The sequence below is a fragment of the Onychostruthus taczanowskii genome, unplaced genomic scaffold, assembly GCF_017590055.1.
Source record: "Onychostruthus taczanowskii isolate IOZ18803 unplaced genomic scaffold, ASM1759005v1 scaffold9, whole genome shotgun sequence".
Lineage (NCBI taxonomy): Eukaryota > Metazoa > Chordata > Aves > Passeriformes > Passeridae > Onychostruthus > Onychostruthus taczanowskii.
In genome coordinates, this window is record NW_024506993.1 from 3,564,126 (window position 1) to 3,576,195 (window position 12,070).

The window sequence follows — 12,070 nt, forward strand, 5'->3', positions numbered from 1 at the left end:
GGCGGAGGGGGGGGGCCGCGGGCGGGGAGAGAGTGAGGGAGGCTCCTAAGATGGAGGGAGCGTGGAAGGGCAGCAGGAGGAGGAGTGCCGGTGTCTCCCAGCCTGCCGCCGGTGCCAGGGCTGGTGCGGTGCGAGCGCAGCCATGGCGGCTCCGCTCGCTCGCACTCCCCGCTCCGCGCACTCGCCGCTCCCAGACAAAGGGAGGTTTAACAAGGTGGAGGAGGGAACGCGCCTCCCAGCCCGCAAACTCGCCCACCCACCCTCCCACCCTCCCGCCGCGGGCGGGGGGACGCGGGCGGCCCGGCCCGGCGGGTTCGGCCCGGCGGGGCCGGGGCGGAGCTCGGCGCCCCCCGCACCTCTCCGGGCCCGGCCCCGGTTGGGGTTTGTCGGCTGCTCCCGGCCCCGCGGGAGAGCGGCGGTGCGAGCAGGCGCTGGGTTTCGGGGCTCTGTAACATGGTTTCTCATGTGTGTGTTTTCTTTCTCTCCTCCTCCTCCTCCTCTCTCTCTCCTCCTCCTGCCGCCTCTCTCCTCCTCCCCAAACACACACGTACACACACACGCTTCCCCTCTCCCTCCCCCTCCTCAAGGCCGAAAAGGCAAGCCAAACCTGCAGCCGACGAAGGCTTTTGGGATTGTAGCGTGTGCACCTTCAGGAACAGCGCCGAAGCCTTCAAATGCAGCATCTGCGATGTCAGGAAAGGCACCTCCACAAGGTACGTCCGCACCTTTGAGCGCGGCTCGTGCTCCGCGCTGGGCTGCGCCGACTTGTTGATTTTTTTTCTCTGTTGCCTGGATATCGGCTGGTTGCATCCCCTCTCTCCCCCGATGCCGTCCCTTCTGTCCCTGTTCAAAAGCTTGCGGATTTTAAAAATTCTCTTTCAAGCGTTTTAATTGGAGCTGGAAGACATGTTTCGTGGATGTGGCAGCAACCTGAATCTTTTTGTTCTGTGCTTTTTTTTTTTTTTTGCTGGTGTACAGAGAACCTTTTGGAGATGCACAGCCAGCCAGAAATGCTCTGACTCGGTTTGGGTCAGATGTTTTTTTGTGGTTTGTGTGGAGGTTTACCTGCGTTTTCTACAGAAGTAGGAATGATTTAGGATTAGGGAGCGAGAAAGGAAACGGCTGAAACTAAAGATGCCGTGAGAACAACTCTCTCCCTGAGATGTTGATCTCTCGCTGACTGTTGTCATCAGAAAGGAATCGGCTTTGTGCTCAGTGTGGGAATGGTGCGGGTTTTTGAAAGCTTTAGCTGTCAGGTCTTTCTGATTGCTTTGCTCTGAGAAACTGTGGAGGTCTTTGTGAGGTGGTGAGTCTGACATGCAGGAGTTAATTTAATCTCAAAAAAGCCCCCAAACTTGCCATTTCTCAGTTAGAGGGTTCGGAAAGTTTGTCCTGGCAGTATCAGTCGTCGCTAAAGCAGGCATGTGGTGCTGTGCTTTTCCTTTCTGTGATTTGTTCTACCATGTTGATTTCTGATTTTGTTCATATTGTACCTTCCAAATTTGAGTTCCCATTGCAGTGCTCTGCCACATAAATAGTCTGTGAGGTTTCCATTGTGAGAGGCGTCGTTTTCCTTGAGTGCAGCTGTGTATTGAGGTGCTCTCATCAGCAGGCTGTTTGCATGACTTGGCTGTCTTGGCTTGATTGACAAAGGAGGTGAAAGCGTGTTGGATTGTTATTGTTCGCACTGTGCTTTAGACAATGTGAAGTGCCTACATTTTTAATGGAGAGCATGTTTTCGGGCCGTTGAAACTCTCTGAGTTACTGTAACAGAGCGCTGAAGTGCTTCACTCTGCGTTTTGTGATGCACATCAGCTACAAGTATCTGTGCTTTTTACAAAACGTACAAAGGTGTTGAACTTAAAGCGGTAAATAGCACGGTTAGAGCATTGAGTTAGGCGGAGCTTTGGGACAGCAGTGCTCTTTGTGCACCTGGAGCTGATTCTTGACTCCTTCAGCCTTATTTAGTTGTGCAGCTGAACCTTCCCAGCACGTTTGGTTCCTGCGGGTTTCTGCCTTCTTGGCTTCCCGCTAGGCTCAGGTGGAGCGTGTTGCTCCTGCAGTTGCCTGGTCCTGAGCTGCTCCTCCGGAGGTGGCCATGCAGTCCCCACACGCTCCCAGTGTCACTCCAGTGCCTGGGTGTCAGCGGGAGCAGAGCCCTGATAAAATGTGGGAGCCCAGATGGGATCTATGCTGTATCAGACACTATTATTTTCATTGGCCACCATGCTGCTGTTCATTTGGAGAGCAGCAGCCTGCTCTCACAAGCCCTTACGTTTTTATTTTTTTAAAAGATAATTTTCAAACTGTTTGTTGCAGTAGTAGGATGGTTTGTCTTTTAAAGGGCCATTAAGAGCAATAGCAGTCGATGATTTCAGGTTAAGAGCTGTAGCCTTACTTGCAGATGTGATCCTCGGGTCTAGAACATTGTAATTCTGTTTAGCTTTTAATGAACCCTTATGAATGGCTTCTAATTTTAATTCATTTAATTCATCAGCTTTCTATTCATTTTTGCTGCTTTTAAAATGGCTTTTGTTTGTAGAATTTGAGAAAGTATTTAAAATATTCAATGGCCCATCATGTCTTCTTGCATATTTGTATAATTTATGAATAAATATAACAGAAAGCAGGAGTGATTGAGTGTTGTGAGAGAGCATTGTGTACTGGGAAGTTCTGGGAGGTCAGAGCTATTTGTGGTGTTACTTTGAATTTTATAGTATGCGATGTACAAGTCAGTGCTTGGAAATTATTCAGAATTTTTAAAATGACTGATGTAAAGATACTTAATGAGTTATTATTGATAATTTATTACTTGAAATATAAGGTGTCTGATGAGCTTGACTTTTAAGTTGCAATTTGACAAGTTGATGACACTTTTCCACAGTTAAAACTGCCTTGCTTCATTGTGACTTACTTCAGTAGCACTTATGGAAATTTATCAAACTCACTTTAAAAAAAACTCAACCAAGTAGTGAAAGACATGGTGAGGCAACTGTTTTTCATCAAATTATTGTGTGCAATCACAGCATGCCCAGGGATTTTTTTAAGATCTGGTATGACCTACTTCCCCCCTCCCTCTGCTGTGAAGCCAGTTATTTGTTGTGGAATTTACTTTGGCTGATAAATATTCTCTTATTTAAGAACTGGTGAGGCCCTGAGCTAATTCTCACCGTGTGTATATTTTTTCAGACTCAATATAATCTGTTGGCGTGTGGGAGGGGTAGCTGGCAGCAGTTAGAAGTTTTATCTTCTCAGATCCAACTATCTCCTTTCCTTAGGATCTCCTAAAAGCAGCTTCACACAACAGTGAGTTTTAGAGTTGACCTGCCAAGTCAAAATCGTTGTAGAGGCTAAACAGTTAAATTGCACTCCACTGTTTTTTCAAGGAGCTGTTTATAAATATTTCAGGTGCACTTTTAAATAAAAATTAGGTCAAATCCATCTCTGAAGAATTGTTGTGCAAAGATTATATTAAACCTGTAGCACTTGAATACTGGATTTGTTACAGTATGTCACTAACTTCCTTTTCTCACCTGGATTCTTGCTATTTTATGGTTAAACTTTCATTACTTTCTATTTAGACAAGTATGATGAGGTTTTTTACTGTTTCCTTTCTGCAAGGATGATGACAAAGACAGCAGCTCTGTTCAACACCGAGCTCAGCTGGGTGAGATGATGATTTAGCTGGCTGCAGAGTGAGCAGTGGGGAGCTGTGTGCTGGGCCTTATTCCTTTCCTGGAGATTTTTATTGGTGTCACAGCTCAGGGAACTGGTGCTGGTCACCACTTTCACTTGTGTCCTGCAGCTCTTCTGGTGGTTTGCTCTGGTGTAGCAGCACCAGCTCCTGCACTCAGGAGAAGACTGGAACTGCCAGGAAGTTTGCTCTACAGAGGCATGTTCCTTTCCAATATCCATTACTTCTTCAAACACGGAAGGAAAGTTTACTTTGGATTTCCTAAGAATGTGAGGGCAGGATTTGGCCTCGTATTTCCTGTGAGTTCCTATTTGGGGGTAGGTGATGGCTCTCTGTTTCTGTTTGTTTTCTTAGTGGCATTCTTGCTCCTCTTCTCCTTTGGTTCTCTGATAGTTTACATATATTGTGTTCCTGTACACCTCTTGTAACTTCCTCTCTCCTCCCAGGCAGGGCTGTAAGTGTTTCTACCTGGGATTGTTTTCAGACTTCATTGTGAAGAATACTTGTTCCCCTCCTTATGATTTCAAGGAAACTGGTTTTTGAAACTTTCTTTTTGGACGAATAGGCAAGTGGTAAGATGTGGTGGAGCTTCTCTGGTGTTAATTTTTCTCTAAATTTGGGATTAATGCTTTTCTTTTCCAAACTCCACATCCTCTTATCATGAATGTGCCTTGAGTACAGAGAAATGCACTTAAAGTCAGTGGAAAATGTGAAAGCAACAAATGGATGTCTGATATGCAAATTAACAAAACAGTGGGAGCTTTTGCTACAAAATGGAGTTGAAATGTGTGTGTCCTCTGCAAGTATAAATTGAGCAAGCATTTCTGTTTTATTTGTTGTTAATACCTGTATGCTTGAAGTACAAGGTTTGGAGTTTGCATCAAGTGATGTGCATGTACACTTCATTGTGAAGTGCCCAAGGTCTGATGACACTAGTGCTTCACCTTCTTGCCATCCTTATTTTTGAGGGGAGGCTGAGCTAAAACTGTTTATATTTATAAACAGAATTCTCTTGTATGGACCCTCAGATACTGGTCTTTGTTTCCCTTTAGTTCTGCAGAAAATTTTCATGTTTGCAGGATCTGAACTACCACCTTTAAGGATGCAAACTACTGTCCATGCCACCATGGAAAAGTATTCTCTTCTGCATCCAAGCTGGGCTGACCAGAATAGGCACCAGATAGTCCTGCTATTCCCAGAATGAGGAATCAGGCTTATGATCCTGACCTCCATACAAATAATATGTGCCCTGCTTATTTGACATGTGTTTGCAGGACTGTTCTGAAAACTCTTGCAGTGATGTGTGGTGTGGTGTAGGTTGGAAGCCAAGTGGTTTAATTTGGTTCTCTCCTGTTAGTTAGCTTTCTCTTGCATAAAGGTGGGTTTTATTTAGCATCATAGCTGGCCTTGAGATGGCCTAATTTCTATAAAAATGGAGTATGTAACTTGTCTAAAAAAAAGCTGTTGTGGCAGCAATGTTGGTGCTTTTACTCTGGAATATTTGTTTTACTGTTTGACTGTTTAAGTCTATTGTTAAATCATCCCTGGTTTTCCTGTTGATTGCTGAATTTAAATGGCTGTTGGATTAGCAGGAGTGAGGCATAGGCTGTACTGGAGTTGTGGCAGTGTTCCACTGGAGCATCCCCATCCTGAGGATGTGTCCCCTCAGGAACTGCTTGGGTAGGGGAGGGTGCAGTGTAACTCTGCCTGGGTACTGCTGGAATGCACAATACCTACTTGCAAAATGTTTGCCCTCATGCCAGGAGTTCTTGAGATCCTTTATGTCTCATCCCTTATTCACAAGCACTGCTTAAAAGTGCCTGTTACTTTGTGGATTTGGGGAGTGCTGCTGCTAGGTCTGGCAAACCCACCAGGGCAGAGGAGCCAAGGGCAGGAGCAAACACCATCTGACAAGCAGACAATGCTGATGGTTCACAGCAAACCCTGAATTCTGGGGCTGTGGTTTGACAGCACACCAAGTTTGAATCTGTGACTTGTATTGCAGAACCACATGTGTCTCAGCCACATGGCTTGGAGTATTGATCCCTTATGAACTGACTTCTGGTACAGATTCATGCTACACTTATTTTTTCAACTAGCATGGAGTTAGTCTGTGAGTCTTCAGCTGAGCAGATGAAGCTGTTCAGCTTCAGATCAGCTATTATCTGTCAGCCTGGTGCAAGCATAACCCTGGCATAAGATCTGTGTCTTGTACTTTGGCTGTTTGAAAGAAGTGAGAGTTGTGTCCTGATTTGCTCTTTGCGGTGTTTGGCTCTGATTAATGATCTCATTACCATCACCCCAGGATTTCTCTTAGATCTCAGCACCTCTGGGAAATCATTCTCAGCAGGGAGAATCCTCAGTGTTGACGTGCAGCACCAAGGCAATACCCCTTTGCTATGGTTGTCAGATTTGGGTACCTGAGAAGCTGTGGGTGGCAAATTCAGTAGGGAGTATGGTGGTTCCTGTGACTCACTTTGCTTCTACCACTTTTTTTCCTGAATGTCCTACTAAGTAACAATAGCTATACCTGTTTGTTTTCCTTCTTTTATTAGGATAAAAAGATATTTTGGTTAAAATAAATAATAAAATCTTCAGCGTGGAAAAGGGGTGTTGATAATATTTATGTAGAGTACTTTTAAGTTAATTGTGGGTGGTAGGGTTTAATCTCTGATTTCTTGTGGAGACTCTCTGAAGATCTAATGGATAAACTGCGACACTGAGCATGTTAAGACATCACTGATAATATGCAGTGTGGATATTATTCATTTTTCCCTTCCTCCATAGGCTGCTTTTCTGGGAGATGGGAATCTAAATCAAAGTGTGTATGTGTGTGTAGGAGGAGAGGGCATGCAGCTCTCTTTTATTGCTGTGAACAGACATGGAGTCCACTGGGATGCTGACCCCTGGCTCCCAACAGGTCCTTGTGGGGAACTGGTAGGCAGAGGAATGCAGAGCAACTTTCTCTGCATGCCTTTCTTAATTGCCCTGATTGTTTCATGTTCCCATCAGCTGCTGCTGCCTTTGCAGCGCTGGTGGGTGTGTTTGCACCCTGATGTGGGGATTGTCTGGTGAGAGGAATTGGTTGAACTGGAAATAAGACAGTGTGCAGCGTTGGTTCCCTGTGGCCATCCTCTGCTCCTGTGACATCCTGGCTGAGTGTCCTGTGCTCAGCGTCGGTGTGCAGCAGTCTGGGACTCTGTTTTGGCTGAATTTTTAGGTCCCTGAAGAAAATGCATGAGACCCAAGACCCTCATGAGGGGCGAGAGGAGTGAAGAAATGTGCTGTGGGCTGGATGGATTGTTTTGGCTGGCTGTACCTGGCTTTTGTGCTGTAACTTGTGCACCCCTGCCATAACTCCAGGCGAGTTCACTGCCGATCTTGGATCGGGTGTCACTCGTACTCCAGCTGCTTTGTGTTATTGGTAGGCTTGCTGTTCCTTGCTGTGGCACTGCTCCTTTTCTTCGTGCTCCACTTGAACAGCAGACAGGTCCTTCCAGGGTCCCTTGGTGAGGAGCACACAAGTGCACAGCACTTCTGGGGAGTCCTGCTGTCTGCAGGAATATGGCAGCAGAGTGAGACACATTACTCCTGCATCAGGCAAAGCATGTGCTCTGCTTGTCCTTTATTTCGTGTGCATCTCTCCTTGTCTGGGGAATTCTTCATAGGAGGAAACCCACTGACCTATTTTGTGGGATTTCAGGTGGTTCTGTAGGTTAGTGGGTTCCACTCCTGCAATGTAGGTCACTTGCAAGGTGTGCTGGAGTTTTATAATGTGTAGCTCTGACCTGAAATAGGATTCATACAAACTCTTTCTGTGGCTGTGTCTAGCAGCTGTACTTTGTCTCTTTGCACTGGGCTATTTCTTCACAAGGTAAAAGGAGAAATTTGGCCATTTCCAGAGGGAAGGGGTCTTACAGGAGGGTTTATGAGTGTTTATGTAAAGTTGTTTCAGACAGGTGAGGGCAAATTTCCCTTATTGCCACTTTATGTTACGGGCGCAGCAAAAAAAAGACAAGGAACACTGAGTAGCCCATCCATGCTACCCTAAGCAGATGTCCAGGATTACAGAAATAATGTGGAAATGCCTCCATTACGTTTATGTAAGTTCCTTTTATAGCTGACATATGCTAAATACATTGATTGTCTCTTTGTGCAGACAGATTTCCTTTACATCAAGCAGAGCTCCTTTTGCACTTTTCTGGTGCATCTGGAAGTACAACCAGATCCTTAACATTGCTCTTCCCATAAACCAGCTATTAATTAGGAGCATGTTCTTTGTAGCAGAGTGCTAATTGGTACACTAGCAAAATCACTGCCTGTTAAACATGGGAAAGATAGTAATTCTGACTGGCTCAAATATAAGTGAGAGAGAAAATTGTCACTTCTCTTTGCTGGCCCACTGGGCTTTGTTTGACTGTTCAGTAACTCATTGTATTCCAAATCATGTGAATCTCAAGTTCTCCCAAAATTAATTGCTTAAAACTGGGTGTTGCTTTGATAATATTTTATTCCTGAAGTTCTCTCCGTGTTTCTGAAAGTTCAAAGTACATCCACAGCCAATCTTCTGTTAAATAAATTCACAAGGGAAAGGGCTTGTAGGGGTCTAAAATATGGATCATGAAACCTGATTTGAACTGTATGTGGTCTTTTATAAGACACTGGCCTGGGATTGTGGAGCATACCCTTATGGCACAAGGCTCAGGGTGCTGAAAATTTGGAGAGGGAATTTTTGCAAGGGTGTGAAGGGACAGGACAAGGGGAACGGCTTCAAACTGGACAGAGGGCAGGGTTACATTAGGTATTAGGAAAAAATTCTTCATAGTGGGGGTGCTGAGGCCCTGGCACAGGTTGCCCAGAGAAGCTGTGGCTGCCCCTGGATCCCTGGAACTGTTCCAGACCAGGCTGGATGGGGCTTGGAGCACACTGGGATAGTGGAAAGTGTCCCTGCCCATGGCACAGTGGTTGGAACAAGGTGATCTTTAGAATCCCTTCAAACCCAGGTCCTTTTCTGTTCAGAAGTTCCAAAAACTTTTGTTTTAGGATCTTACCGGATTGGTTGTCTTTAAATAAAATGGAAGCAAAACAAGTCAGTTTTGGATTTTATTTAGGGCTAAACAAGAAATAAATGTTTAGACATGTTTTCTCGAGCAGATTGTTTATGGGGATTTCAGAGTTATAATGAATTGTTTGTAACATGCAGAGGTGCTAAGTGAGACAAAATATCTTGCCTGAGATAAAGCTGTCTTCTTCAGATTTATATTTTTGAGTAGACAGAAGTGAGACTGATCATAATCTAAAATATTTTATCTGAACTAAATTATTTTTGTGCATGTGGAACTGTGGGTAATTCATGTGCAGCTTCACATGGTCGATTTGGGGATGTGGACAGAGGATACAGAACTGCTGGGATTTGGTGGCTTCAGTGGTGTAAAGTTGATCAGAAAACTGCCCCCAGTGAGTGGAGAGTGTGGGTTACTCCCTGCACCCCAGTCCCATATGTGCAGTGTTTTATAAATTATAGAGGTGTTTATTAATGAACTAGAATTGCTGCCTTTTTTGTTTGTTTGTTTTTGTTATCTGTGTGGTAAACAAATACATGAAAGGATTTATGTTTTCTTTCACTTCTGTTTGCAGGTGACAGTGGGGCTTGTATGATGTTAATGTGATTTCAGCCTGTGTAAGAGATGCTGGAATTCACCCTTTAGCAAGTCAGCTAGCTAAATATCCTCGGGATGCCATTTTTAATCTGTGTGATTATATTCACAGTCCGTGTTATAATTTGATCAAGAAATTTATGTCTATGGTACGTGTTTCATTCCTTTGTTTAATTAAAAAGAAAAAAGATCTAGTTTAGCAGAAGGACATAAATCTTATTTGTCCTGGGTGGACAAAGCGTGCTGATCTGTTCAGGTTGCTGGAAATGTGTGTCTCTGCTGAAATATTTGGCTCTCATTATATATCTTGGAGCTCTTATTCTGAAAGTGCTTTCACTGTTTTTTTCGGAAGTGGCACGGAGCACTTTCTCTTCCTGAGATGAGATTTCAATAAGAGAGGCAATACATTGATGGATGATGGCCCTGTGATGGAGTCAATCAGCCAGTGCAGTCATTTGTCTCCTGGGGATACAGGGTAGAGCACATCATTAGCAGCAGAAGGGGAGGCTTTCCTCTGTAATGCTAATAGGGCCAGGGAGCTGGCTGGTGCCTGTTTGCTGCCATTGCTCCGTTATTACAGGTGCCTTGAGGAGAAATAAAACCGTTCTCATTTGTTATCTATGGGTGTGGGTCAATTTAACAGAAATAATTAATAAGCTTTAGGAAATGTTTGTGATTCAGCATAGCCTTAGCAATTTGTAAACCTGTGTCATGTAAAAATGGTGAATTATTCTGGGGGAATTGTGTGTGTCTTATTGGTTTTACACAAAAGTAGCTTGACTGGTGGAGAAGAGACAGGCAGCTGGCTGATTTGAAGGGCAGTGGGTCTTAATTGGAGGAGAGGTGTTAAAGGGAAGCACTTGGGTTGCAGAAGTTACTGCAGCAGAGTCTGGTGGCGCTGGGTTTGTCAGAGCAAGAGGCAGTGAGGGAGGGTGGCTTGTCCAGGGACAGCTGGGGCTGTGCTGCTGTGTGGCAGCTGCACTGAGCTTGGTAGCTGGGCATCACCCAGCTTTGCCCAGGGAGGGTGAGGTAACCTGCAAACTGCTGTTCCTCCATGGCTGCTTTGCTCCTTTCTGGGCTCTTGGGAGCCACAGCAGTGATCCCATCAGGAGCAAGCATGGACTTCCCTCAGGGTGGGCAGGAGTGCTCCTGTTCTGGGATACAAGGCTGTAAACCTTGTGTAAGCACAGTCTGTGTCCAGAGAGGGTCAGTTCCAGCAGGGCACGCACAGAAGCTGGAAATGTTGGGAGGACAAAGTTGTTCCCAGTGGATGTTCTGGTGGGTGTTTCTGTACCCTCCAGCACTGTGAGCAGGGGCCTGGCAGCTTGGACATGACTTTTTTTGGGGAAAAAAAGCTTTAACTTGCTGTGAATCTGGACATTTAGGTAACTCACCTGCATACGTTTACCTATCTGTAAAGTAAATGCACTATGAAGTCCACATACATATTGTAGGAGATAAAGTTCATTTTTGGGAGGCACTTTAGGTACTGAAGTGTCTTCTCAAGAACTGTATGTGAAGTCAGACTTAACAAACAGTGTTTATCTATCTTATTTTCTCTGAACTGTAATTTACCTATCTGTAAAGTAAATGCACTGTCTCCTACATACAGATTGTAGGAGATAAAGTTCATTTTTGGGAGGCACTTTAGGTACTGAAGTGTCTTCTCAAGAACTGTATGTGAAGTCAGACTTAACAAACAGTGTTTATCTTATTTTCTCTGAACTGTATAGATAATGGTTAAAAAAAAGAGCAAGGGCAGCCAGGAAGCAAGTGATGTTGAGCTGCTGGAATGGTGTGGTGGGTACTTTTTGTACACTTTTCTCCTGTGTACAGTGATGTCTTTGCTCCTGAAGAGGAATGGCTCAGCTGTGTCGTACTAAATGCATGAGGCTGTCAGAGTTGTGCAATTTTACATATGGGTTAGCAGAGCATGCTTTGTCATGGGTGTGGGAATACAGGGCTCTGGCAGCAATTAAGAGTCATTAATTAGGAGTACTTAATGCCGGATGTGAGTCAAGTTAGTTGTAAGTTGCTTAACTTCTGAGGTCAAGAAGATCTGATGCATCCGAGACATGCTTTGTTAGCATCCATGGGACTGTGGGGCTGTCCGCAGGGACGGGCTGGAATAGCAGAGCTCAAACTGAAATGTTGAGCTTCATTAGATGATTTATTGACAGTGACAGTTTGGCAGCACCTCTGCCAGCTGGGGCCACACGTTTGCATTCAGAACTGTAGGCCTCTGAAGGGTTCCTTGAGGTTCCTGGTTTCATCAGCTGGGAACGTACAAGTGCACGTCAGGAATTTACTCTGCTGGGCTGAGACACCTAAATCAGCATGCAAAAAAGCAACAGTGAAACTTTCTGGTGAGGAAAAGCTGTTCTGTCTCTAAGAAGGGGATGAATTTTTTTCCAATTACAAGTTAACAAATTGATATAAAAATCAATGACAAGGAGAACATGGGTAGAATATCATCATGCCTGTGTGCTGCATACCTGCTCTGTGAGTGCATGGGAGCTCACACCTTCATGTTCAGCCTGTGCACTTATAAAGATGTAAAACCTGAGGACAATCTCACTTCTTGTGCCTGCAAGAGGCATTCGTGCTGCCAGTGGCCCAGCATGTCAAGCAAGTAATGGAAAAAGATCTGCAATAATGTACCTGTTATAGTTCTCAGGGTTTTCCCTAATGTGCAGGGACAGTGAAGGATAGCACTGAG

At 44.8% G+C, this 12,070-nt stretch overlaps 1 protein-coding gene across 2 annotated transcripts in view; it reads left to right on the forward strand.

Annotated features, from left to right (window-relative positions):
* The window catches only part of LOC121347391 (RING1 and YY1 binding protein), a 39,485-nt gene that overhangs the window by 508 nt on the left and 26,907 nt on the right, over nucleotides 1-12,070 (forward strand). Inside the window, exon 2 of one of the 2 annotated variants that reach the window (XM_041426034.1) lies at nucleotides 588-713. In XM_041426034.1, the coding sequence (XP_041281968.1) occupies nucleotides 588-713 (126 nt within the window). Of the gene's footprint in view, nucleotides 1-453; nucleotides 714-12,070 lie in introns of those variants that run through there. The other variant, XM_041426033.1, reaches the window with a different exon arrangement.